We start from the raw sequence: 24,685 nt of genomic DNA, 5'->3' as shown, positions 1-24,685 counted from the left end.
ATCAGCTTTGTAGCATTTGATTTTTTGAAAATTAACACAGTCCCAACTAGCTTAAAAACAACAACAGCCCCAAACTATTTTTGGCAAGTGTCTTACAAGATCTTGTTTTGTTATGGAAATATGCAGAGATATTCAGCTGTCTGAGCGGTGTGCGCGCCAATGTGTGTGTTTACCTAAGTGGCAGGCTTTTACCCTACATTTAGATCACTGAGACTTAAGACTTAGTAAAATAAGAAAAGCTACTTTATTTATAGAAATACATAGTAGATGGGAAAGGCATACCTAGTTCTAACTACCTAACTTGGAAGCGCAATGTTGACCTGGGAATTGCTCTCATGGCTCCGGAGAGAGAGCAAAGACAGAGATGTTTCCTCTCTCCTTGGACAATCAAAGAAGACAAAGGAAGGAGGGGCAGGCCAGCGTCCCTGAGCATATCAGTTTACAACAGAAGGATGTTAGGTAGAGAAGAGCACAGGTAAAGGTAGGCAAGGCTAGCCAGCTGGAGGACCCTAACTCTAGCTTCCTTCTTGTATACAAAGGAACCCAAACAGGAGTTACACTTGCCCCATTTCCAACATGTGTGAGTTTCCAGCACCAGACTGTCATTGTTTCGGTGCATCCTTGTGATCAAAGCCATCATAACATTCCAAGAGCAAAGGGGCATTTGATACAACAAGAACATCAAGGGAGATGATGGCAGTGAGCGTAATATAAAAGATGAGTTTTTGAACTCATGCAAAAGCATGTTTCATAGCAGCCAAAAAGCCTCCAACATTGTTGCTCTGTAGAGCAGCAGGGGAGATGTGCATTTGTTTAGCACATGCAGCCTCTCACTCCGTCAGAAAGCTTCATAATGCAATACAGAAACCCTTGCATTGAATAGTCAGTGAGATATGATTATTTTTTCATTAATGTTTATTATTTGCTTAGTTCATCTCTTCTGTATTCTGCTCTGCAACAGGACTGGCCCAACTGTTAGGCTGAATGAGGCCACTGCCGCAGGCAGCAGGGCTTGTCTGTCATGAAAAGGCAGCAACTTTGTAAATAGCTTACAAAGGTTTACACTTTTTATTTCCTTTTCTTCTTCTTCTTTTTACAGTGAAGTGGCTAAATTTATTATTGCTCTTTTTCTACCAATGATGTGATTGTGAGGTCTTCTGCCTCTGGCACCAAAACGACCTGGGGTACTCTGCACCTTGACCTTTCGGGAGGAGGTATCTCTTGCAACTCTGTCTTGGACCAGTCCTGCTGCTCAACTCTGAGGGGTTGTCAGACCAGCAACAAAACCTGATGTTAAGACCAGCAAGCAAAGTACCTATACGAGAAATTATAAAAGAGCAGAACGGTGGGCACGTGGACGGTGTTATTTAACTTTGTTAAATGCTAGTTAAATAACGCAATCTTGCACATGTGTGTTCAACAGTAAGCCCAGCTGACAACATGGGGATTGCTCCCAGGAAGTGTGTATATTATTTTATTTATTTATTTAATTTATATGCCAACCTTCCTTCAAGAAGGAGCCCAGGGCAGCAAACAAAACACTAAAAACACTCTAAAACATTTTAAAATGTACTACAACAAAACATCTTTAAAAATTCTTAAAAACAAAAAAGCTTTAAAAACATACTAAAAAGCATTTCCAACACAGACACACACTGGGATAAGGTCTCTGCTTAAAAAGCTTGTTGAAGGTCTTCAGTAGGCGCCAAAAAGATAACAGAGATGGCGCCTGTCTAATATTTAAGGGGAGGGAATGCCAAAGGGTAGGTGCTGCCACACTAAAGGCCCGCTTCCTATGTTATGTGGAACAGACCTCCTGATAAGATGGTATCTGCAGGAGGCCCTCACCTGCAGAACGTAGTGATCGACTGGGTATATAAGTGGTAAGACAATCTTTTAGGTGTCCTGGTCCCAAGCTGTATATGGTTTTTGTACTCCAAAACCAGAACCTTGAACTTGGCCTAGTAGCTAATGGGCAGCCACTGCAATTCTTTCAGCAGCGGGGCAACATGCTGGTGATACTCTGCCCCAGTAAGCAGTTGTACCACCGCATTTTGCAGCAGCTGTAGGTTCCGGACCAACCAGAATAGTGAGCTTTCTGGTGGTTTTAAGCTGCAGTCCTATACACAATCATCTAGGAGTAAATGCCATTGAACTCATTGGGGCTTATTTCTGAATAGGAGGATTACACTGTTCATGTGCTTTACGTTTTTATTTTTATAGTTGTTTTGAAAGTTAAAGTGTATGGTAAAATACCCTGGGATAATTTAAAGGGCAGAGGCCCTTTTTTGGCTGAAGAGTTACATTCTCTCATGGCCAGCTTTTCAGGGGCCACATGACAGCAGCTGGCAGGGCTGAAACAAAAGCAGGTGGAGCCAGAATTGGCAGTGAGTGGGACTACCCCACACTCTCATAAAAGTGCACACACACACACAGCACACCCCGGATTCCTTTGGAGGGAACAGTGGGACAAAAAATTAATTAATAATAATAACACCCAACATATACAGCACACCACACACACACACACACTCACATATGCGTACACATAAATGCACACAAATATGAAATATTAAAACACAGGATGATTTTTTTTAAAAAATGTTGTTAAAACACTATCTAAAAAGCTGCAACTAAAAAGGTCTTCTGCTAACACTGAAAAGATAAAGAAGCCGGCCCCATGTGAGTCTCTATCGGGATGGCATTTCAAAGACGGGATTTCACCAGCACCGAAAAGAACATAAGCAGTAGCTGCTTGTGCATTAGGTCTACTGGGACAAAGACACACTGATCCCAACCAAGGTGTGTGACGGCAGAAATCAAAATCAAGGATTAAATACATCGGTTTCCTGCCTGCTATGGCCCTACTATTCAGTGGGGCTATAAGTAGTAGGGCTGTGATATTATAAGGTCTTTTTTCTTCCATTCTTTCCCTCTCTGAGCAACTTTTATTTTTCATTCCAATGAAATTATTTTGCAAAACAATTTTAAGTCATATTTTCTCTCTCTCGCTCTTCGCCTTTGCACTTTTTCTGTAGTGGAGTGGAGTCATCCAGAGTGTTGAGAATTCCCTGTCAGCAATATGCCGATGACACACAGCTCTACTTCTCATTGACATCTGCAGGTGTGGCAACGGGTGTGCTAGATCGACGACTTGCCTTGATAATGGACTGGATGAGAGCCAATTAACTGAAACTTAATCCAGACAAGGCTGAGGCACTGTTAGTCAGGGCTGGCACCTGCCTGCAGTGGGGCCTCAGCAGCAGTGGTGGTGGCGGCACAAAAAAATAGGCCTGGCTGCATCTGCAGATTAACATGCTGTGTATGCCTGCTTCCCATCACCCAAGATTGGGGGGGGTTGACACCTCTGCCACCACCTTGAGTGATGGCAAGCATGTGCACACAGTGTGCTGATGCAGTACTGACATGCCACAGCCACTGGAAGTTCTGCAAGCAGCCCCCACCAGTGGCAGGAGTGGGTTTGTCTGGGAGGGTGGCTGCCACTCCACAATCCAGCTGCAGCAACAGGGGCCCCTCTTAGTGCCAGGGGCTCCTGGCCAGTGCCCACCCTGGCTGCCCACTGGTGCCAGGCCTGTTGTTACTGCGTGGTTCTCTAGGCTGGATGGGATGTGGCCTGCTCTGGATGGGTCACACTCCCTGTGAAGGAGCAGGTATGTAGCTTAAGGGTGCTACTGTTGCTTGGGGCTCAAGTGGCATTGGTGGTGCAGAGTGCCTTCCATCAGTTTCAAGTGTTTGCCCAGCGGCGCCTCTGTCTGGACAGGGATAGCCTGACTTCTATTGTCCATGCTCTGGTAACCTCTAGAATGGATTACTGTAATGCATTATATGTGGGCTGCCTTTGTAGACTGTTCAGAGACTGCAGCTGGTGCAGAACTCAGCAGTCAGATTGTTAACAAGGCAGGATGGTCAACACCAATTCTGGCACAACGGCACTGGCTACCAATTAGTTTCTGGACTCAATTCAAAATGCTGTTTTTTTTGGGGGGGGCAGAGTAGCAGTCTCACAATATGGCAGAATGAGGCAAGAGCTCACCAGCCCGATCTCCACATTAGCCCTCTAAATTACTCTTAAAGTTGAGCCCCGGAATTATGTGTGGAAGCCTGCCTAGGGCATGCAGTCTAGCTTAAAAAAAGGTAGAGACCTAAATCTAATGGACTTTTAAAAACCTCAGTAAGCGACGCAGCCTTGCATCACCTGCAGTAGCAGGAGCCTGACAAAAGACCCCCCTCCCCGCCAGTCTTCCTTCGTATTGTGCCTCCCTGCAGTGATGTGGAGCCCTGCTGTGAACGCTCCGCCTGCCTGTAAGACTTTTGGGGCAGGCACGCTGCTTCCTTCCCATTGACTGCACAGCCGCTCGCCGGCACCCCTGAACTTCTTACGCCACAAACGTTCCCCCATTTTTGTCGCGCTGCAGCTCCTCCGGACAGCTATACCGTTCGAGCATTGGGGAAGCGGAGCAGGCCAGAGCAGACCCCCCCCACACACAAACGCAACGTTGTTGTGTCAAGAACGCGTTTGCAGAATACGACAGCAGTGTAAAACAACGACCCCCCCAATCCGGCGGGGGAGGGGGCAGGGCTTCCAATGCAATCCCAGAAGCCCCTTCTGCGACCCGCCCCCGCCCCGCCTCGCCTGTCTGCCGCTGGCCGAGGCGTGGCAGCGCCAAGACCTCCTCAAGATGGCCGCCTGGACGATGATGCGGCGCCCTCCGCACCCCTCCTGACGCACGACGGGAAAAAAGGAGGCTTTGCCAGCTCGGTGGGCGGGACGGAGCGAGCGGGGGGGGGGAGAAGTGACGCTCTGAAGCGCAGTCGCCGTTCGCGTCCGGTGGGGCGGGCGTCGAGCTCCGTGAGGCGCCGCCGCCGCCGCCGTTGCGTGAGGAGGAGGAAGGCCAAGAGGAGGAAGGCTGGTCGGCCGGCCGACCCACGAGAGAAGGGGGCGTCCGCGGCTGCGAGAGAGAGGGCGGGGTGGGTGTGCACGGGGCGGCGGCAGTCCCCGATGGCGGCCGGCGGCTGACCCCGCCTCTCCGCCGGGCCTGTCCTCCTCCTCCTCCTCCCTTTCCGCCGGGAGGGCGGCAGGGCGCCTGAGGGGAGCGATGTCGAACGCAGGAACCCGGAGGGCCGGATCCAGTATCAAAGTCCGCCTCACAGGTAAAGCGACACGGGGAGCGGGGGGGGCGTGAAGCGGCGGGGCCCCTCCCTGGAGGGCGTCATCCCACCCCGCTGCGGGTCACTGACGGTTGGGCAAAGCTCCTCTTCGTTCTCCTCGCTGAAGGGGCTGTCCCGCTGCGGAGGGGGCACCCGGGTGCCTGTTGGGGCGGGGGGGTTGAAGGAGACTCTGCTGTCAGGGATCCCCCTCCCCATTCACTCGAACAGACCCTCCGACGCACGCGCCCCCTTCCTGTCCCTAAAGTTGTTTTTGTTTAGTTAAAAACGTTCCTTCGCTGTCCTTTCCGTGGAAAGGCCCTGAGGTGGGGAATGCGAAGCGTACCCGCAGCGTGCAAGTACAGCAACATGAGCCATAAGTAGCCAAAAGGGCAGAAACTTGAAAGGGAAGGCCAGGGTCAGGCGAGATTCGGCCAAAGTGGGGAGGCGATTGAGTTAGGGGTCTTTCTCCCACTCTCCTCCCAAAAATCTAGTTCCCTGGTTGAACTTGGAGGTGATGGACATGTTTGTCCTCTCTTTTAAAACGAACGTTTATGTTGAAATGGTGGGAAGACGTTAAGCTAGGACTCTCCCCTATCTCTCTCCCATCTCAGTCTCTCTCTTTTAAACTCATTTTCTGATGACATTAAGATGAGGTGGCCTTATTGTATCCCATTGACCAAAACATATTTTAACCCCCCAAATCCACACACTGATGGTATCCAGTGGAAAAATGGTTATGTGTACTGGTTGATATCAGGATAGTGTTTCCCGTGGGATTGGATTGAGTGGATATCTCTGTCCAGTCTTAAGGATGGTTTCAACCACCATTTCTTTCCCCCAACCCATATGAAGTAAGTCAGGTATTGCTCCCTCCATCTCTTGTTTCTCCCCCATCATCCCTAATTCTCTTTTTGAGAGAAGAAAAGGTATGTATATCTGGGGGATTGTCAATGTTTCTCCATATTTCCCCAGTATATGGGTATGGATCCAGTTTGTCCTTGAATGGTAGTTGCTGGGAATCACAAGCGAGGAGAATGCTGTTGCACTCTGGTACTGTTTTGGGGCTTCCCAGAGGCATCTGGTTGGCCACTGTGAGAACAGGATGCTGGACTAGATGGGCCACTAGCCCAATCCAGCAACAAGGCTCTTATGTCCTTAAATGGTTGTTCTAGAATCCAGCCCTGCCACAAAGTTCAAATAAGCTGGGGGTGCTGTACTGCCATCCCTCCTTTTTGCTGTTCCCTTCTCCTTTTCCCCACCTCTGTTGGAGCTTTATGGGATGGATCTTAAAGGGAAGGCAGGTTTCTCTTCTTCTCTTCTGCAGTATATAGGTAACAACACAGACTTGTTTCTGTTTCTCTTGAATCAATAAAGCTCTTAAGGGTTAGGTGTTTTTTTTCTTTGGTATTGTGTAGAACTGGAGCTTTTTGGATGGCACTCCTCTTTTAAAGGGCAACATACTTCAGAACGTTGTAGCAGTGTTGGATGTAACTGCAGTTCCTTATTTCAAAATGCTCCTGTTTTCTTAATGTCTGACAGAATCAATTCATATGCAGCCACTATGTGCAGACACCAAAGAGTGTCTCCTTTGGAAATTGAATCTGGCCAGCTTTATGGGGCCTGAAGTGAAGGTTGGGTTTTATTAAAGACTTGTTGGGATGGGTTCCTTGAGAAGTGTGTCAGTTGAAATCTTTAAAGTGATTCTTAATGTGGATTTACAAACTGTAATTGCAAGGGATTGCAGCTTTGGGTTTCTCTACTGAAAGCTGTTTCAGACATCGTGAAAGAGAAATATGTGGCAGGGAACCTCAGCCAATTGTAGCTCCATGTGGTATGTTGTTGAAGTGCACAGTAAAAATATGATGTGAGAAACAGCCCTAAGTATTGAGAAGTGATTCATGGTACAGACATTCTGTGGAGTGAATTAGATATTGGTGAAAGTTAGAAACTCCTTCCCTTTTCTATGTTTCTCAATGTTAACCTATCTTGTGTTTACTAGCACTCTTTGTATGAGTTTTACTGTTTGTCATCTGTCTTGTATAATTTGATTTTTTTAATTGTGTTCCATTGGGCTTGTCATAGTGTGGTGTATAGGTTCTAACCATTAGAACTACACACACACATCACAACTTTTCTACAAGGCTGTGTTGAACATGTGCATTTTCTTCATGTAGGGATTTCCAGCCAGTTGAAGCTTTGTCCAGTGTGCCTATTTTGACAGCTGATGTACAGTGGCTAAGAGCTGTGACCCAAGAGGTCTCTGGTTAATATATTACTTCAGCCACAAACTTCCTACATGACCTTAGACCAGGCATAAGGACCTCTTGACTTCACAAACTGGACTATAACTCCCACAATTCCTAACCGTTGGACATTTTGGCTGGGGCTGATGGGAGTTGGAGTACAACAACTGGAGGGCTACAAATCTTTATCCTTGCTCCAGGCAAATAACTGTTCTCCTGTCTTCCTGCCCCTTTCTACAATATGAAGGTGATGGCAGACATACTTTAAAGAATTATTGCAGGGATTACTGAGAAAGTGTGTGCAATATTTTATGTAAATACTTCTTAATAAATAGAAACATAGTTACATGTACACATGGTAGGGTGTGCATGTCCTATAGCTTAAAGAGTTCATGCAGTTTTCTGCATAGATGTGATACACATATATAAAATGTGTGAACTGACCAACAGAATCCAGACAATGCTTAACTTCCTGTCTATCACGTCCCTCCCTTTTCTGAATGAAACTTAACATTTTCCCAGGGAGTGTCTACTGATCCCATCAAAAGATGACTTGCAAAGGCCTTGATAGATTCCTCCTGTGGGAAATGGCCTGCCTCTAAGCCCAGCATCTCAGACTCAGTTCAGAAATCAGCTTCTCCCTCCATGGTCTGTGTGTGCGCTGCTTAGTAGTGAATTCGCTTCTGTCAAAAATTAATATTCCCACTTACCAGTCAGTGTGCATGTTGGAGAATAGCACTTGGCAATGATTAATTGCATTTTTTGCCTGTTTTGCTTTCTTTTAGTTAACTACATGTTAATTGTTATATTTCTTTTTTTTATTGAGATAGTGACTGTGCTGTTATTTTCTTTTTCTTTATCAATTTAACAATCTTTTAACACATCCTTTTTCAAAAGTGAAACCATATTGCAAATGCAAATTTCTGCTCTGAAGGGAAACAGAAATGATAAAAACTTTCAAAATACATAGAAGTCATGTTCTCATGTATCCTTTTGTTTTCCTCTACTTCCTGTCATGTTATATAGCTCTTTCTGTTGTACTTTCTCCTAGATATCTAGTAAGCGTGTTTGGGGTTGAAGTCCCAAGTCTAACCAATTTTTATTAAACAAAAACAAATCAATTTGGGTGAGGTCCAACATAATGTTAGTGCAAGAAGCAGAAGAACTTGCATTGTTCAAGCTTTTTTCATTGCACAAGCGGAAGTAGTGTAGCAGCATAATAGTATAAAACAGCAAATGACAGATAAGCACTGTGCATCACTTCTATAGCCCAAGCCACTTGTTGGATTTGTCAGTTGGTCTACACTAGGTCAAGAATGCGTGTCCTGCTAGCAGGATGGTTAATGCACTAGTGGGCTGCCATAATTGGATCTTTCCCACAATGTACTAAAATAATAAAACTGAAGTGGTTTGTTTTAAAGAAAATCTAATATTTTGTGTGTGTAGTAAATATTAGGTATTGTACAGTTATATAAATAGAGAGGTGCTACTATAAGGAATGTACAGTCTAAGTGAGGCTAGCAAGGGGAAGTGTATGTACGTGTACTTAGGCTTTGTTTTGGTTGAGATTGGTGATATCACTCATATGAAAATTTGATGCTGCCATAACAGAGTTGGACTATTGGCCTACTTAGCCAAGTACTGTGCACCCTTACAAGCAGTGCCAGAAAGCAAGGAGTATGTCCCAGTCTGGCAGGGCAGATAGGAGCCTTTCCATCACAGGAATCTTTTTCAGTCCTTCTATCTAAGACCCTTTAATCCAGGGTGGAGAACTCGTGTGTCTCCCCAGGCCATGTGCCTCACAGGCTGTGCTCTGCACCCTCATAGGAACATGGGAAGCTGCCCTCAACCGAGTCAGACTGTTGGTCCATTGGTCCACTCTTGGCTCTTCAGGATTTCAGGTAGGGCTGTCTCCCAGTAATACCTGGGGGTATGGGGAGTTGGACCTGGGACCTTCTGCATATGAAGCAGATGCTCTTCTGGCAATGAGCCATGGCCCTTCCCTAAAGTGCTCTTGCCTGACTAGAATGTGTCCTAGAACTGTGATAATGCTTCTTCCTTGCATGGATGGAGGACAGAAGGAGATGTGTGTAGAAACCTCTGATTTACATGTGGCCAGAATGTAGCTTACAGGAAGAGTCAAGTCCAGTGCTTCACTCACTTTTGTCTCTGGCCCCAGCCACCACTGGTGTGTGGCCTCTGGAAGGTTCCTCAAAAGACAATGTGGCCCTTTGCCTGAAAAAGGTTTCCCACCCCTCTTTTACCAGAGATGCCAGTGGCTGAACTTGAGATTTTTTGCACGCAAAACATATGCCCCTGAGGTATTGCCCCTCCTAATTCCACATAAAGGCCCAACTAGTTGCATACAAATGAATATGATTGTAGCTGAGTTAAGGCCTGGGTGTTTAGATATTTTCACAGCATTTCCTTGTTGGAGTAAGCTAATGAATGAATCTTGACAAGCACTGTCTTTCTTGTTGGCTTTTGCTCATTGGGATCTAGAACACTTTCCTTTTGCTTACATTATTGCAACCTGTTGGCTGCAGATACTTTTATCTTTGCTTTCTGTGACAGTCTTCTTGTTGTCATAATTACACAGATTTTATTGGAGAGGTAGCGATTAATGGAATTCTGTGGCTTGTTTAAACATGACATTAATTTACTGAGATCTTCAGTCTTGGAAAAAGCAAATCCAATGCCTTGCATTTAAAAAAAAATGCCTTGGTATAATACCCTACAACTAAAGAAAGCATTTAGCATTCTGCAGAATAGTTACATTTACCTTCTGCTTTCTTTGTCAGCAACCAAATTTCCAGGAAGTATTTAGATACTCATGGTCGATGTGTTCTGTGGAATTCTGTGATCCGACTGTATTAAAGCAAAGCGTTAAATACTGAACTGCTCCTGTGACTAATTTCATAACTTATGTGGTGATTAGCCATCTGGATGTGCATTAAATTATACCAATGTACAAATGGCTTTTTATAATGAAGATACAGGGATTGATATTTCACTTTGCAAATTAAAGGTGATGCCCCCCCAAAAGTAAATGTTGTTCCTATGCATGCCAAGAAATAGTTGGCTTAAATCTTAATTTTTTGTACATGCTTTCTATTTAAGTAGATGAGATTCGGACATAATAGGATAAATTCACATGTCTGTGTATGTGTATAATGCTTATTATGTTGATGTGAGAAGGTACAGTAGTGAAGGGTAAACTGTGAAGATCTGCCTTACGTAATCAAATAGAAAGGCGGAATAAAATAACTTGGGGATATTGGATATATAATGCTGTATTTCTCAAATATGAGCTTCTAATGTTTCTCTGCCTTTCGCAGCTCTTCATCCCATCCTAGTCACCTATTTGGTGAGTGTGTAGAGATTAATTCATATGGGGAGAAAGTGAAGGGCCTTTGTGGGGTGGATCATCCCCACAATCCTAAAATTTGAAGAATTTGAGTTATTCAGGTAACTCAAAAGGAGTTGTTATAATAATGCTAATGAGATGATCATAGCATAATTGTTTATACATCTGGATTGAAACATGGAATATGTATTTGAAATAATGGGGTTGAATATTTAGGATCTAGCATGGCAGAAATTGACAGATACCATCCATGAAGGAGCTAACCATTAATCTGAGGTGTGGATCAAGTCTTGGAGCTCTTTTTGGATCGTGGTTTAATGACCAGTTAAATTAAATTGATTTGTTGCTTTTTACTTTATTGTTGTTTATGCTTCATTATTGTAAGCTGCCCACATAATTTTTGTTAATGGGTGGTATTTTAATATTGTTAATAATAATAATTTAGCGACAGGAGTGTTCATTATGAGAGAGAAGTCTGGATAATTAGACGTATCCAAGCTATTTCTCAATTATCCAAACAAATATAATTTCTTCCACGTATATCTGAACTTACAGGAACAATCTTCCTTTCTGTTCCTTTCTGTTCTTTGTGGAGAGAGAGAGGGGAGAGGGGGGAGGGGGGAGAGGGGAGAGGGGAGAGGGGAGAGAGATTATGCCCTGCAGTGTTTATGATGAGTGAAGCATTGACTCATGCTGCAAAGTTAACTGTCTGATCAATGACACTGATATTGACTGGCCCAGACAACTCTGTGCCATTTGCACTAAAGGTGAACAGCGACAATGGAGTCTTCATTTTATCAAAAATGTCAACTGCATGATATATTTGTTTCTGGCCTTTTTGTTAATTCTATAGACACTAGTCAATGTATTTTGCTAAAACGAAATGTTTCTGAACAGACCAGTTTATACTTTGAGTTCTTCAGCAAATCATTTTATCACTGTATTACATCTGTACCATGGAAATAGTTCTCCTGCTGAATCTTGCAGAAGTAAGTTCCGTTAGGCGACTGACGTACAGATCTGGGTAGGGGGACACACAACTTTACTGTGTATCTATTATTTATTTATTTATTGGTCTCCTTAGTGATCGGTTGTCCAAAACTTTACTTTATGCCTTAGATAGGAAATGTGGAAGCACACTACTTTTATGCATAGAAATGTTTTAAAACAAATATTTCTTAAATAGGGGCTGTGCCCCTGCTTGCCAACCCCATTACTTCTGCCATGGTAACACCCTAGCGCTTCCCTTTCACTCCCCATGCAGCTACAAAGTTCTCTTTTCACCTTCCCAACTGCATTTCTGAAGCCCCTTCTCTCTCCTATTCTGCAGCCCCACTGCATCCCTGTTTTCACCTTTACCCCATGCTGATTCCTCCTCCCTCTCCTTTTCTGCACCTCCTTGCACACAGACCACCCACAAGGTAACCTCTGCTTCCTCCCACGCATTCCGACTACTAAGCACCCTTTTGACATTCTACCCAATTATGAAGCCAGCACTACTATTCAGCCCCTTTTGTACCTGTTTTCATCTCCACCCCCATTCCCATGCCTCTGCCTCTTTCGTTTTTACAATCCCCTTTCCCCTATTTTCACCTTCACCCCTTTTTCTTCCCTTCTTCCCCCTCATTTTCTCAACTCCCCTTGCACACAAACCACCCCCATTTCCATGCCGCCTCCCCCTCCTATTCTGCAGGTCCCTTTGCACACATGCCCCATTTTAAACAGCGGCAGGGGTTTGAATACAGCAAGAAGGGAGTTGGGAAGGGCTCTGGTGTACCCGTATTAACTTTTTGATATTACCTTCTGTGTTGTACCCATCTGCCATTTCTCCTTGGTTTTTTTTTTTAAGAAAACCCACCGTTCAGTGTTCCTTCCTTCCAAATCTCCTGGTGTTTGTTTCAACTGGCACTTTCCTCCTCTTACTGTCCCTCTCTGTCTTCGCTGCTTCAACAGGGCAGGAGGAGGATCTCAATATTAGTAGCGTAGGCATAGACATCTCTGCTTTGCTCCTCCCATAGAGCTGAGGCTTGCCCCTCTACTGTGATGACATTCTTAGGCAAATATAGAATACGAGATACATAACTGAGAAATGCTACCTACCATATGCAGTTATTTTGTTTCCAAGGAACTGTTGTAGCTTAACTTTGAATAACAAACCACTTCATAGTGAAATGTGGAAACAAGGAGGAAAGTAACTTTCGTATGTTTAACATCACATGCTGCATTTGTGTCCTCTGTATGAGAATTACAGATTGGAGTTATACCTTGATAAGTTGGTTAGATCAGTTTGTACCTTTTTTGTGAGAATGTGTTAAACTCTAGAATAGAATAGTACCTTTCCTCAGCAACATTTAATCCCATTAGAGGCCGGAACTCATGTTAGCTTATGTCAAGGTCAAAGCAAGTGCAGCAGAGGCAAATCCTTCAGGCCATTTGATTCATAGCTGACTGAGTGGCATTAAAAGAAATCTCTCTGTTTTGTGAGATACTGGATAGAAATCCAACCAACTGTGGAATTAGTTCATGTGTTCTGATGGGCTTGTGTTTCTCAAGCAGCAGCCTCCTCCCCAGGTCACATTGGAAACCACTTCTGAAAGGGCAGTTTGTGACATGGCAGGGACTCTAATGTTCAGAAGTTTGTGGAGATGCAAAAATCCCATTGCACATATTTAAAGTACCTTGCTGGATCCCAACCACTAGGTTTACTAATGCAGATAAATCAATTTAAGCATTTATCTGGCATGTCTTGCATCTGTGGGCAAATTTAAATAATACACAAAGGGTGTGGTGGCACATAGTTCCAGCTATGTTCATCTTTGTTGCAGCTGGAAGGAATTCTCTCTGGATCAGACGTGCCTGTAGCATCTTATATCATAAACTAGAAATAGCTTTTGCTGACTGTTGTCTTGAAGTTCAGATGGAGAACTTATTATGCTAAAACTATGAAGGCTCATGTAACTTTGATGTAGTAATCTTTTGCTGTTCTTGGTGTCACAAATAAAACTATTATAGAAACTGGTATGTAAATTTTCAGGACCACTTTTAACTCCTAGTGTGTTGTTGCTTCCATTTTTCTGTTCTCTGGCAATTATATTATTCAGATTATATCAAGTAGAAGTAACACTTATTAAGCTAAATAGAGAAATAGCGATACTCCTGTAGTAAGTGTAGTCTAGTATATAGCAGAGAAATGAAGGCACATGGACACTAGGAAATGTCAATACAGGAACAGTATAATTTATTTATTGTAATAAACTAAATCACGAAACAATGAACTACATCTCGAGTTTCACAGAACTCAGAGCAAAATTTGTAGAACAAGGCTTGAGAAGTAGAACCTGTGACCTGGAGGCCAAATGCAGCCATCTGGACTCTCTCTGGGCTGCCCTGACCCCTGACTGCACTCATCAGGAACTCTGTTCTACACCCTCCCAGGGTGTGTTTTGCCTGGTTGGAATGTCTGAAAATGCTTCTTGCTTGCCTGGGTGGAGACGTGCGTGCGTGTGTGCGTGCCTAAACCTCTGACTTCTGCATGGCTGCACTGTAGCACACTGTACAAAGGTAAGAGTTTGGTCTGTTGCTCTGCCTTCCTCTTGCCTTGCTCACCACTGGCATTTGTCTCCCACCGTAGCGCATGAAGGAGTACAGCCTTTGGGATGAAGCAGCTTTTACAACAGGGTGGGAAATCTATGTGACAGTCGTTAAGACAACAATTCAGCAAGCTCCTTACAGACTGACAGTGCAATCCTATGCATGTCTGCTTGGAAGTAAGTCCTAATGAGTTGAGTGGGACTTTTTCCCAGGTTGAGTGTGTGTAGGTTTGCAGTCTAACTTATCCCAGGTTGTGTCACGAGCCTGATGGAGAACTCTTGGCAGGACTGGTCTGAGGAGGAGGTGGACTGGGATCCAGGGGAGAGCCCAGCCGTCTGGAGTGATGGGTGATGATGTCAGGGAGGGGCCAAGTGATCTGCCTTTTGACAGACCCTCCCTTGAGGTGCTGGTCAACACTGATGAAGGAATTCATACCCAGGTGGGTATGCTTTAAGCTGGATTCCTGCATTGAGCAGGGGGTTGATAACTTTTTAGGCTCCTTCCAACTCTACTATTCTATGAACTTTACCCAAGTTAAACTGACAGCAACTTTACAGAGTGTCTTGTTGAGGCTGGGAGGCATGTCCATGCTTATGTCCTATATTGGTTGTGTGAGTGCACTGATGGGTGGTAGTGGACTAGGACATTCTGAAGTGTGCATTGGCTGGGGTACGAAAGATGCTCTCAGAATATGTTTCCTCAAAAAGTGAGAGCCCATAGGACGGTTGCAGAAGAAATATTGTGGGGAGTTAGTGACCTCCCAGAGGCTGCATCTATGAACTATATTGTGGAACTGATTTATAAGAAGTCTGAAAGCAGTCAGACTTCAAAGTGTTCCCCCAACAGTATCCTTTGATCCACCACTGATCAATGTCCTCAAAACTCTTAAATAATTTTGAGGTGCTTATAATCCAAACTAGATTAGTCTCTTGCTGTTGAATAAAATGAAGTATAAAAGAAAAACAAAAATTTCAGTCTGCTATATTAAGAAATTTAGAATTGAAGTTGTGATATTAGATATATATAAAATGATGAAGAGCAAGGTTCAGCCAGAAAATGTCCTTTCTCCTCCAGACTATAGGCCCCTGGATGGTGCAGCTGTTCCAGTGCTTCTTTCCTCTTCTGTCCACATTTTTCTTATCATAAAATCATAGAATTGTAGAGTGGGAAAGGGACTATAAGGCCATCGAATCCAACCACCTGCTCAATGCAGGAATCCAGGTTAAAGCATACCCGACAGGTGGCTGTCCAGCTGCCTCTTGAAGGCCTCCAGTGTTGAAGAGTCCACCACCGCCCTAGGTCTTTGGTTCCCTTGTTGTATCGCTCTAAAAATGGAAATGGACTGCCTTCAAGTTGATCCCAACTTATGGCTACCCTATGAATAGGGTTTTCATGGTAAGCGGTATTCAAAGGTGGTTTATCACTGCCTCCCTCTGAGGCTAGTCCTCCCCAGCTGGCCAGGGCCTGCTCAGCTTGCCACAGCTGCACAAGCCAGCCCCTTCCTTGTCGGCAAGTGCCAGCTGGGGGGCAACTGGGGTCCTTGGGACTATGCAGCTTGCCCACAGCTGCACAGGTGGCAGGGCACGTAACCCCTGAGCCACTCACTGTGGAGGTGATCTTTAGCTGGCTCTTGACACCCAGGAGACACGAGTGGGGATTTGAACTCACAGACTCTGGCCTCCCAACCAGGCTCTCCTCCCCACTGTGCTACACCAGCTGTTGACTGTACCGCCCTAACAAGTAGTCTATTAGATTGGGAGGCTGTGGACAGATGTATAGCACTGAAAAGATTTTAGGGATCTTATTGAGTGTTTCAAATTTATGATGATGCATTTGCTCTGTAAAGGCTTCTAATGGAATTTCTAGTTTCTCATAGTTGCAAACTTTAAATGTTACAAGTTTGCTGTAGAATTTTAGTTGTAGCACTACATTAACCTTTTAAATAGTTGCTTTTATTTCAGGTAGGCAAAAGTGTTAGTCTGTAATGCACAGGTATGGCCTTCGATAAGGAGCTTTTTTCACCCAAGTCTGAACTTTTTATTATTAAGAATTAAATGACAAGCCTTCTCAAGTTTAGCTGTAACAACTAAAAAAAAAACCTTAGAATTCAAATCTCGGGCTACTTTGTGGGTTATAAGTAAGATATATAGCATCTGTTAACAAAATTCAAACAATGACACATCTTTTTCTTCCCTTGGAGGAGGATTTTTCTATAGTCTTTCCGGTTTTCATTCCAGGATGTAGCCTAAGAGCCTTAAATGACCTCTTGCAGTTGTCTCAGCGTGTAGAAGGGCACCCTGCAGCTTATGCTTATGTTCCACCTGGGGAATTGTCATGCCTCATAATAAATGAGCTGAGAAGGCGTTAAATATTTTAACATTTCATGGTGATATAAGATAAAGCTTGGAATTCTGTCAGTGCTGTTTAGTTATGCCTAAGTGTCCTAAATTTGCAGTTTGGTTGTGAGCAAGAAGAATAGGCATAAATAGTGTAGATAATCAGTTCAAACCAGCAAGTGAATACTGTCAGACTGCAGATAATTGGACAACCCTGGTAGATAACTAAGGCTGCAATCCAAAACATGTCTACCCAAAAGTAAGCTCCATTGGGTTCAGTGGGACTTACTCCCAGGTAAGTGTGTATTGGATTGAAGCCTCAATGTGGTAGCGGCCAAAAATCTTTTCCACTGTGGATGTTCCAAACACAATCTAACAGTTTTGTGTGCTTTCTTATACTATAGCTGAGGTGATTTTTTTAAATATTAAAGTTTGTTATGTCAGTCAACCCTGGTGTCTGTCATTGTAGGCCAGTGTAAACAGAGTATTAATTCAAATTTGATGTCATTAACTTGGCTGTTGAAATAATGCTGTCATAGCTGAGGAACAAAAGTGCAACACATAGACTGATACAGCTTTAGTATGAATAAAGCCCTCGGTCATAATGGCATGTGCTGTTAACTCAGCTACCTCACATTCTGTGTAATTGGTTTTGTCTAAAATTCTGAATTCTTTTGTAAATATATTCCTTATTTTAGGTGTTAAATTGTAAAAAAAAAAAAAGTTGAAATGCAGACTTGGTAAGGAGGGATAGTAAAGAACGACTGTTCAAGGCTGGGAGGGTTCTTTTTGTTCTACCATGGAATTTACAGAACATCTTGTAAACTGGCAGGATAACACTGTTTTGCCAGATTGTAGTAATAGAACCATTGGCCACCCACTGACTCAAAATGCTTGGCATTCACTCCTCCAACTCTCTCCTTGAGGAACTTGTTCACACGATTTGACTTCCTACTGTGCTCCAGATGAAGAGAAATACACTGCAGTTGTGTTATATATTTGCAGAGCAAATGCTGGGAATTGCTTTTTATTTAATCACTTTAGCATGGCAGTTCGGAAGGCTATTCTTTTACAGTGGTTCACCGAGTGGAGGGATATAGAAAGTGGAGTCTCTCCGGGATTGGTATTGGGTTCTCTGCTTTTTTAACTTGTTCATGAATTATCTAGAGTTATGAGTGAGGAGTAGCCAAGTATGCGGATGATACTGAATTGTTCAAGGTGGCTAGAACAAAAAGGGATTGTGAGCTCCAAAAGAATCTTTCTAAACTGAGTGAATGAGAAGTAAAAAGGCAAATTCTGTTCAGTGGAAGCAAGTGTAAAGTGATGCCCATTGGGGCAAAAAAATAAATAAATCTTAATTTCACATATACCCTTATGGGGCCTGAACTGGTGGTGACTGACCAGGAATGAGACCTTGGGGAAGTAGTGGATCACTTGAAGAAGATGTTGACCCAGTGTGCAGCAGCTTGGAAACAGGTAAATAGCGTGCTATGGATTATTAGGAAAGGAACTGAAAATCAAACTGCCAATGTCATAATGGTGTTATACAAATCTATGGTGTGACTCCACTTGGAAAACTTTGTACTGTTCTGGTTGCTTCATCGCAACAAGAATATTAACAACTGGAAAAGATTCAGAAAAGGGCAACCAAAATAATCAAGGGTGGTGCGACTCCCCTTTAGTTTAGAGAAAAGGCAAATAAGAGGTAATATGATAGAGGTGTATACAATTATGCATGGCATGGAGCAAGTGGACATTTTTCTTCCTCTCATAATACTAGAACTCGAGGCCATCTAATGCAGCTGAATGTTGGAAGATTCAGGATAGACAAAAGAAATTATTTCTTTGCATGGCGCATACTTAAACCATGGAATTCGCTGTCACAAGATATAGTGATGGCTACCCGCTTACATGGCTTTAAAACAGGATTAGGTACATTTATGGAGGATAAGGCTATGAATGGCCACTAGCTATGATGTCTGTGTTCTACCCCCACTGTCAGAAGTAGTAATGCATGTGAATACCCGTTGCTGGGAATCACAAGTGGGGACAGCGTTGTTTGCGCTTGAGTCCTGCTTGCAGGCTTCCTTTTGCGACCTCTGGTTGATCGCTGTGAGAAGGAGTGCTGGACTAGGTGGACCTGTTTGGCCTGATCTACCAGAGCTGCTCTTGTGTTCTTAACAAGAATTCATGGCCTATTCTGGTCCCTTAACCATGATTATGGTAAAGCCAGCATTATGTCTGCAGTGACCCTTGTGCAGGAGAAGAAACTGTAATTCTAGGGAAATGTATATCTAGCCACTGTCTAATCTTAACCTTTTCAGGCTGAAGAGTCAGGTGTATCTCTTGGGCTGTAAGCTGTTGTTATCAGAGAGTCTGGACTCCCATAGTTAGCAAGCATCCCCATTCTTTGTACATTACAGGACTCCTGCATCATGGATACCTTGAGTCAGTTCCTCTTCTCCATTCCATGATTAGGGGCTACATAAAAATGAAATTCTCAGAGCCAGGAGAGATAGAGTTTGATGCTATTATCTGTTTGGCACCTGCATAATATCTCTCAGTAGCCTTGTAACTGTGTTGAACAGGAGGGGATGGAAGATAAACCCCTGCATGACAAAGGGCCACTGCAGAGAGAGGGTTGTAGTCAACTAAGGCCTACTCAGAGTAGACGCATTACAATTAAGTTAATCTAAGTCATGTCTATTAATTTCAATTGGTCTACTCTGAGTAGGACTAGCATTGAATAGCAGGCATAATGTGCAGTCTTCCTCACCACTCTCTGGAATCATTCTGCCAGAAATGAGAACAAGCTGTCTTGCAAGTACCTAACAAATTTTGCTTCAAGTCCTCACTGTCAACAGTATCAAAGTTTTCTGAAATGCAAAATCTGATCAACAGATTAAACCTGACCAACTATTTATGTTGCTGATCTCTGTGGGTCACAAATGCATACTGCAACTGGAAAACAAAATACTGCTGTTCCTGGAATCTGATATTAAGTGTATCTGAAATTGATATACCTCCACAAAAGGGAGGGTTAAAGAGTTGCTGCTACCAGATAGATATTGATTACTCAATGTGTACACCTCAGAATACACATTCACTCCAGTTCTTTTCAGCTAGTAGAAGCTGCTTGTTACTAAAGTTGGGGGCTTTAGTACTAAAGTGCTGACCAAAGTTAGTGATGTAGTAATAGTATAGAACTAGGGAAGGATTCAGATTTCAACTATGACCCAGATTTTGTCTGTGACCTCGGGCAGTGCAATGCCAATCCTTAATTTAATTGACCTGCTATACACATTGCACTGAATTCGTTTTCAGTGAGCTGGAGGCATTAAACATGCACAAATATTTTTGGCAGGTGAAATTCAGCATGGAATCTAAGTTATGTATGCTACTGGGAAGAAGAACACAATTCTCCATGCTTGGAAAGTTTTTTTGAACTATACATGCAGCATGCATTTAAAGCAGCTTGATTTTTAAAAATTATTCCATGGATCTTTGTTCATACAACATGGTTTATTGAATAACAAAGTGGATGCTCTCAGGCCCTTGAAGAAAGTGAATAATTAACATGAATGCCCCTAATTGCATGTGAAATAGAAGTTCAATAGGGAAAACCCTCTCAGTGGTGCTCTAGGAACCCCAAGAGGAGCACACCCAGAAGTCTGGGTTCAGTTTATCTTTCTGATGCATTTCTTTGCAGTGTAACTTTATTGAACTCTAAAGATAGATTCCTTTCTTTGAAAAAGGGTCATAGATTACTGTATTAATATGTCAGATCATAATTAAATGGGACCATAACAACTGCTTCTATTTTGTAGTATAGGAATTAAAAGAAGTCTAGACAGCATGCTTAGACATTGTGACATGGTTACTAGAGAAAGATCAAACGTGAATGGTGCAAAATACCAAGTGGCAGGGCTGGAAAAAAAATCTATGTGCCTGCTCGTCCAAGCATCTAAAGGTGAAGGTGTCCCCGCAATTGTAGTGCGAGTCGTTTCCGACTCTTAGGGTGACATCTTGCGACGTTTACTAGGCAGACCATATATATGGGGTGGGATTGCCAGTTCCGTCCCCGGCCTTTCTTTACCCCCAGCATATGCCGGGTACTCATTTTACCGACCACGGATGGATGGCAGGCTGAGTGGACCTCGGCCCCTTTTACCGGAGATTCCACTTCCTCCTTTCGTTGGAATCGAACTCTGGCAGTGAGCAGAGCTTTGGCTGCATTACCACCGCCTACAAATGTCTCCAGTTTCCCTATATACTTACATTTATATCCTGTATTTTATTCTGTTACAGAATTCAAAGCAGCATACATGTGGCTCCCAGTCTGTCATCTATCTAGGCTCTAACAACTAACTAGACCTAGACCTGCTTAGCTGCAGCAGGGCATGTGCCTTCGGGCTCTCTCCAGTGATCATGTAGATCAAGGCCTGCTGCCTAAAAGTTTTGTTCTGGCTCTTCAAAACTGAAAAATTTATTCTAACCCCACCTAATGAAAATTTGTTTTGCACATACTATTTCTCACTATCTTTGGAAGCAAGGATAGTTGTTGGGGTAGACTCTATGTTGTGGGGTGGTAAGTTATCATCACCCCTCATCTCTGTACAGCTCTAGCAGATGAGAGAAGTTGGAATGTGGTGTCTTCTTGTAGCAGGGGAAGCTATAGAGCAGACGCCACCAATTTTGGTCTTGGAGGCAAAAAGAGAGGGGGAAATTAAGCACAATACCAATGTGGGCAGAGAGGTTTAAATCTCTCTGAACACCCCAGTGCCCTGATGGGGATGCATATTTCTTCCTCTCTGGTCATTGGATCAGCTGATCTGCAGGGATAGATTGAGGGGGGTTGTGCTCTGGTGTGTGCATGTTTGAAGTGACCACACCTACCAATGGCATTTGGGTTGGCCAAGAGGACTGTGGCCCTCAGGTCTAAAAAGGCAGCCACCACTGCTAAATAGACTTTTCTTGCCCCCAGATAGATCAGTCTACTTGAATGTTGGCATTTGAAAATTCAATTTGTGGCTCTGTGCCTTCGAGTCTATTAGGACTTATGGCGACCCTATGAATCGGCAACCTCCAAGAGCATCTGTCATGAACCACCCTGTTCAGATCTTGTAAGTTCAGGACTGTGGCTTCCTTTATGGAATCAATCCATCTCTTGTTTGGCATTCCTCTTTTTCTACTCCCTTCTGTTTTTCCCGGCAGTATTGTCTTTTCTAGTGAAAATTCAATAAATAGTTAAAAACAAGCTATTAAAAACACATTTAAAACAGCTACTAACTACAAAGATTAAAACAGATCAAATATTTAACTAAAATATTAAAATTAATGAGGATTATAGTTTCATTTGCATCTTGAAATGTTCCACCCATGGCTTTGTATCTCTTTTGTATCTCCTGAACTAGGGTTGGGGCAGTGAGTGGCAGGCAAGTGACATTGTCTAATACTTAAAAAACTCTTGTTTCTCTCCTGTCGCCGTTAGTGGTTTCCTTCTGGGGCAAATGGAATTACTCTTAAATATTTTTACAATGAACACATAAGCCTGTTTGCCAGATGTTGTCCTGTGCCATGAAGTGCTGCACATTATAACCTCCCTTCAATTATTTAGTCATCTTGTTAGTACGACCCCAGTTCCAGAACAAAAACTCCCATTGTCTTTTAAGAACATAAGAACATAAGAAGAGCCTGCTGGATCAGGCCAGTGGCCCATCTAGTCCAGCATCCTGTTCTCACAGTGGCCAACCAGGTGCCTGGGGGAAGCCCGCAAGCAGGACCCGAGTGCAAGAACGCTCTCCCCTCCTGAGGCTTCCGGCAACTGGTTTTCAGAAGCATGCTGCCTCTGACTAGGGTGGCACAGCACAGCCATCATGGCTAGTAGCCATTGATAGCCCTGTCCTCCATGAATTTTTCCAAAAGTCCTCTGTATTCCTATGCTTCTGCTGGCCATAATCCCTTCCAGTTTTTGATCTAGGACCCTTTCACTCGGTCAGCAATGTTAAAGGTCCACAAAAGGTATTGGGCTACACACAGCTGTACTAGCTTGCCTGTCCACATAACTGTGTTACTTGTGAGGTTATCATACTTTGGACACATCATGAGAAGACATGATTCACTAGAAAAGACAATAATGCCGGGAAAAACAGAAGGGAATGGAAAAAGAGGAAGACCAAACAACAGATGGGTTGATTCCATAAAGGAAGCCACAGACCTGAACTTACAAGATCTGAACAGGGTGGTTCATGACAGATGCTGTTGGGGGTCACTGATTCATAAGGTCGCCATAAGTCGCAATCGACTTGAAGGCACATAACAACAACAACCCATCTTAGAAAGCTTCCATGAATGGTAGCCAGGAGTATCTTTACCACAAGTGGCTCTTGCTTCCTTTAAACATTTTTGAAGTCTCTTGAGGAGGCTGTCTGTGTTGACTTCCCTTCTCTCCTCCCCCACCCCATAGCTCCAGCCAGCCACTTTCCTCTGTTGCATTTGGCTGCATCAGTGGTTTTGAAACTTCCCTTTCTAATTGTCTGCCAAAGAATCTGCTAGAGAACCATTGTACATTGCAGAGGTTTCTTGTGTGGATTCTATGCCACACAGTCACTTCACATGGAGATCCATCATTGCCTTATGCTGAATGAACAGTACACCCTAGAGCAGGGGTTCTGTGGACCATTGGGGTCCATGAACCAGGTGCAGAAAAACAATTTCCAATGCAATAAAATTATATGCATGCAACATTTTTACCTAGCTGCAGCATTTTGCACTAGCTGCAGCTTTTGGACCAACCTGCAGGGCAGCCCCACGATACAGCACCTTGCAATAAGCATAGCAGATGTTGAGCTTTCTGTGTGCAGTTGCTTCTGCTGCCAGCCTTAGTGTAGCTTAAAGTTGAATCTTCAGTGTGTATTTTTCTTTGTTGAAAACATCTCTCCAAAAGCTCATCTCTGTTTGAGAAAAAAATTGTAAACGTCAAACCTCTTAATGGAGGTCCTTCCATCAGTTTGCTTTTTAAGTGGCATTGTATTCTGTGTGAATATATTATATTCCCCATGCTGACAAACACCCCACTATGATAAATCATGAAACCACTAATAAAACTGTCATTTAAAAATATCAGCTATTTTCACTAGAGCTGGATGGTGGGGCACAGACTAACCCCTCCCAAGCTGTATTCCTCAGGTCCCAGAAGTGACCAACTAAGCAAAATAATCCAAGCACAAAATCCAAGCTATTCTGGTTTCTTCATAGTAATGAATCAGTGTTGAATAGATAAGGCTTGGAGGAAGGGGAGAAGCAACCAAAACCATGTGCTGTGAGAGTCCGTGCAAACAAATCTGCATATTTGGTGCTGCTTATTCCATTGTGTATTTTTCTCAGCTTCCTGCATGTTATGAATCTGAGTTGTGTAAGATAAACCTGCTCCCTGGTTGAGTTGTTTGTGGAGGTATACAAGTAGATTTTGATAACTGTTTTTCTTTTTCTTTTTTTTGCAGTGCTTTGTGCCAAGAACCTTGCAAAAAAAGATTTCTTTAGTAAGTAGTGGCAAGTGGCTTATACGTTTTCCCATTTTTTAATGTGTGTATTTAAACTATTATACTGATGCTAGCCCTTTCCTTATTTCTTTTGCTGGCATTTAAGAATAGTTTCTTGAGAGTCAGAGCCATAACTGTCTGAAATTAATTTTGTGTAGACTGTGTAGCAGTGTGCTGTGCTCCCCAATGCTCCAAGCTAGATCCTTAAAATTGGATCTTGACTGTGACAACCATGGATAAATAATTAATTTCTCTCCACACTCCCTCCTCATTCCTCTAACTCGGGAATGACATTATAAGGCATGGTAAATATCTGCTCTTGTGACATGGTAATATCAAGTCACAGTGAATTAAGAATCAGCTTTCAAGTGCACAAGGTCAAGAACTTTGTATGATTGACTAAAAACTCATACAACAGGGACTTGGAAATGTGGCCTT

At 43.3% G+C, this 24,685-nt stretch overlaps 1 protein-coding gene across 3 annotated transcripts in view; it reads left to right on the top strand.

The window, feature by feature from the left end:
• The first annotated feature begins 4,843 nt into the window (after positions 1-4,843).
• Positions 4,844-24,685, top strand: part of SMURF1 (SMAD specific E3 ubiquitin protein ligase 1) — a 48,218-nt gene continuing 28,376 nt past the window's right edge. For all 3 annotated transcript variants that reach the window (XM_061599252.1, XM_061599251.1, XM_061599250.1), the window contains exons 1-2: positions 4,844-5,172; positions 24,209-24,247. In XM_061599252.1, coding sequence (XP_061455236.1) covers positions 5,118-5,172; positions 24,209-24,247 — 94 coding nt within the window. In that variant the 5' untranslated portion in view covers positions 4,844-5,117. The remainder of the gene's footprint in view (positions 5,173-24,208; positions 24,248-24,685) is intronic.

Source organism: Rhineura floridana, chromosome 17, assembly GCF_030035675.1.
Source record: "Rhineura floridana isolate rRhiFlo1 chromosome 17, rRhiFlo1.hap2, whole genome shotgun sequence".
Lineage (NCBI taxonomy): Eukaryota > Metazoa > Chordata > Lepidosauria > Squamata > Rhineuridae > Rhineura > Rhineura floridana.
Note: the sequence above shows the minus strand (reverse complement) of the source record. Positions and strands in the feature narration are given on the sequence as shown.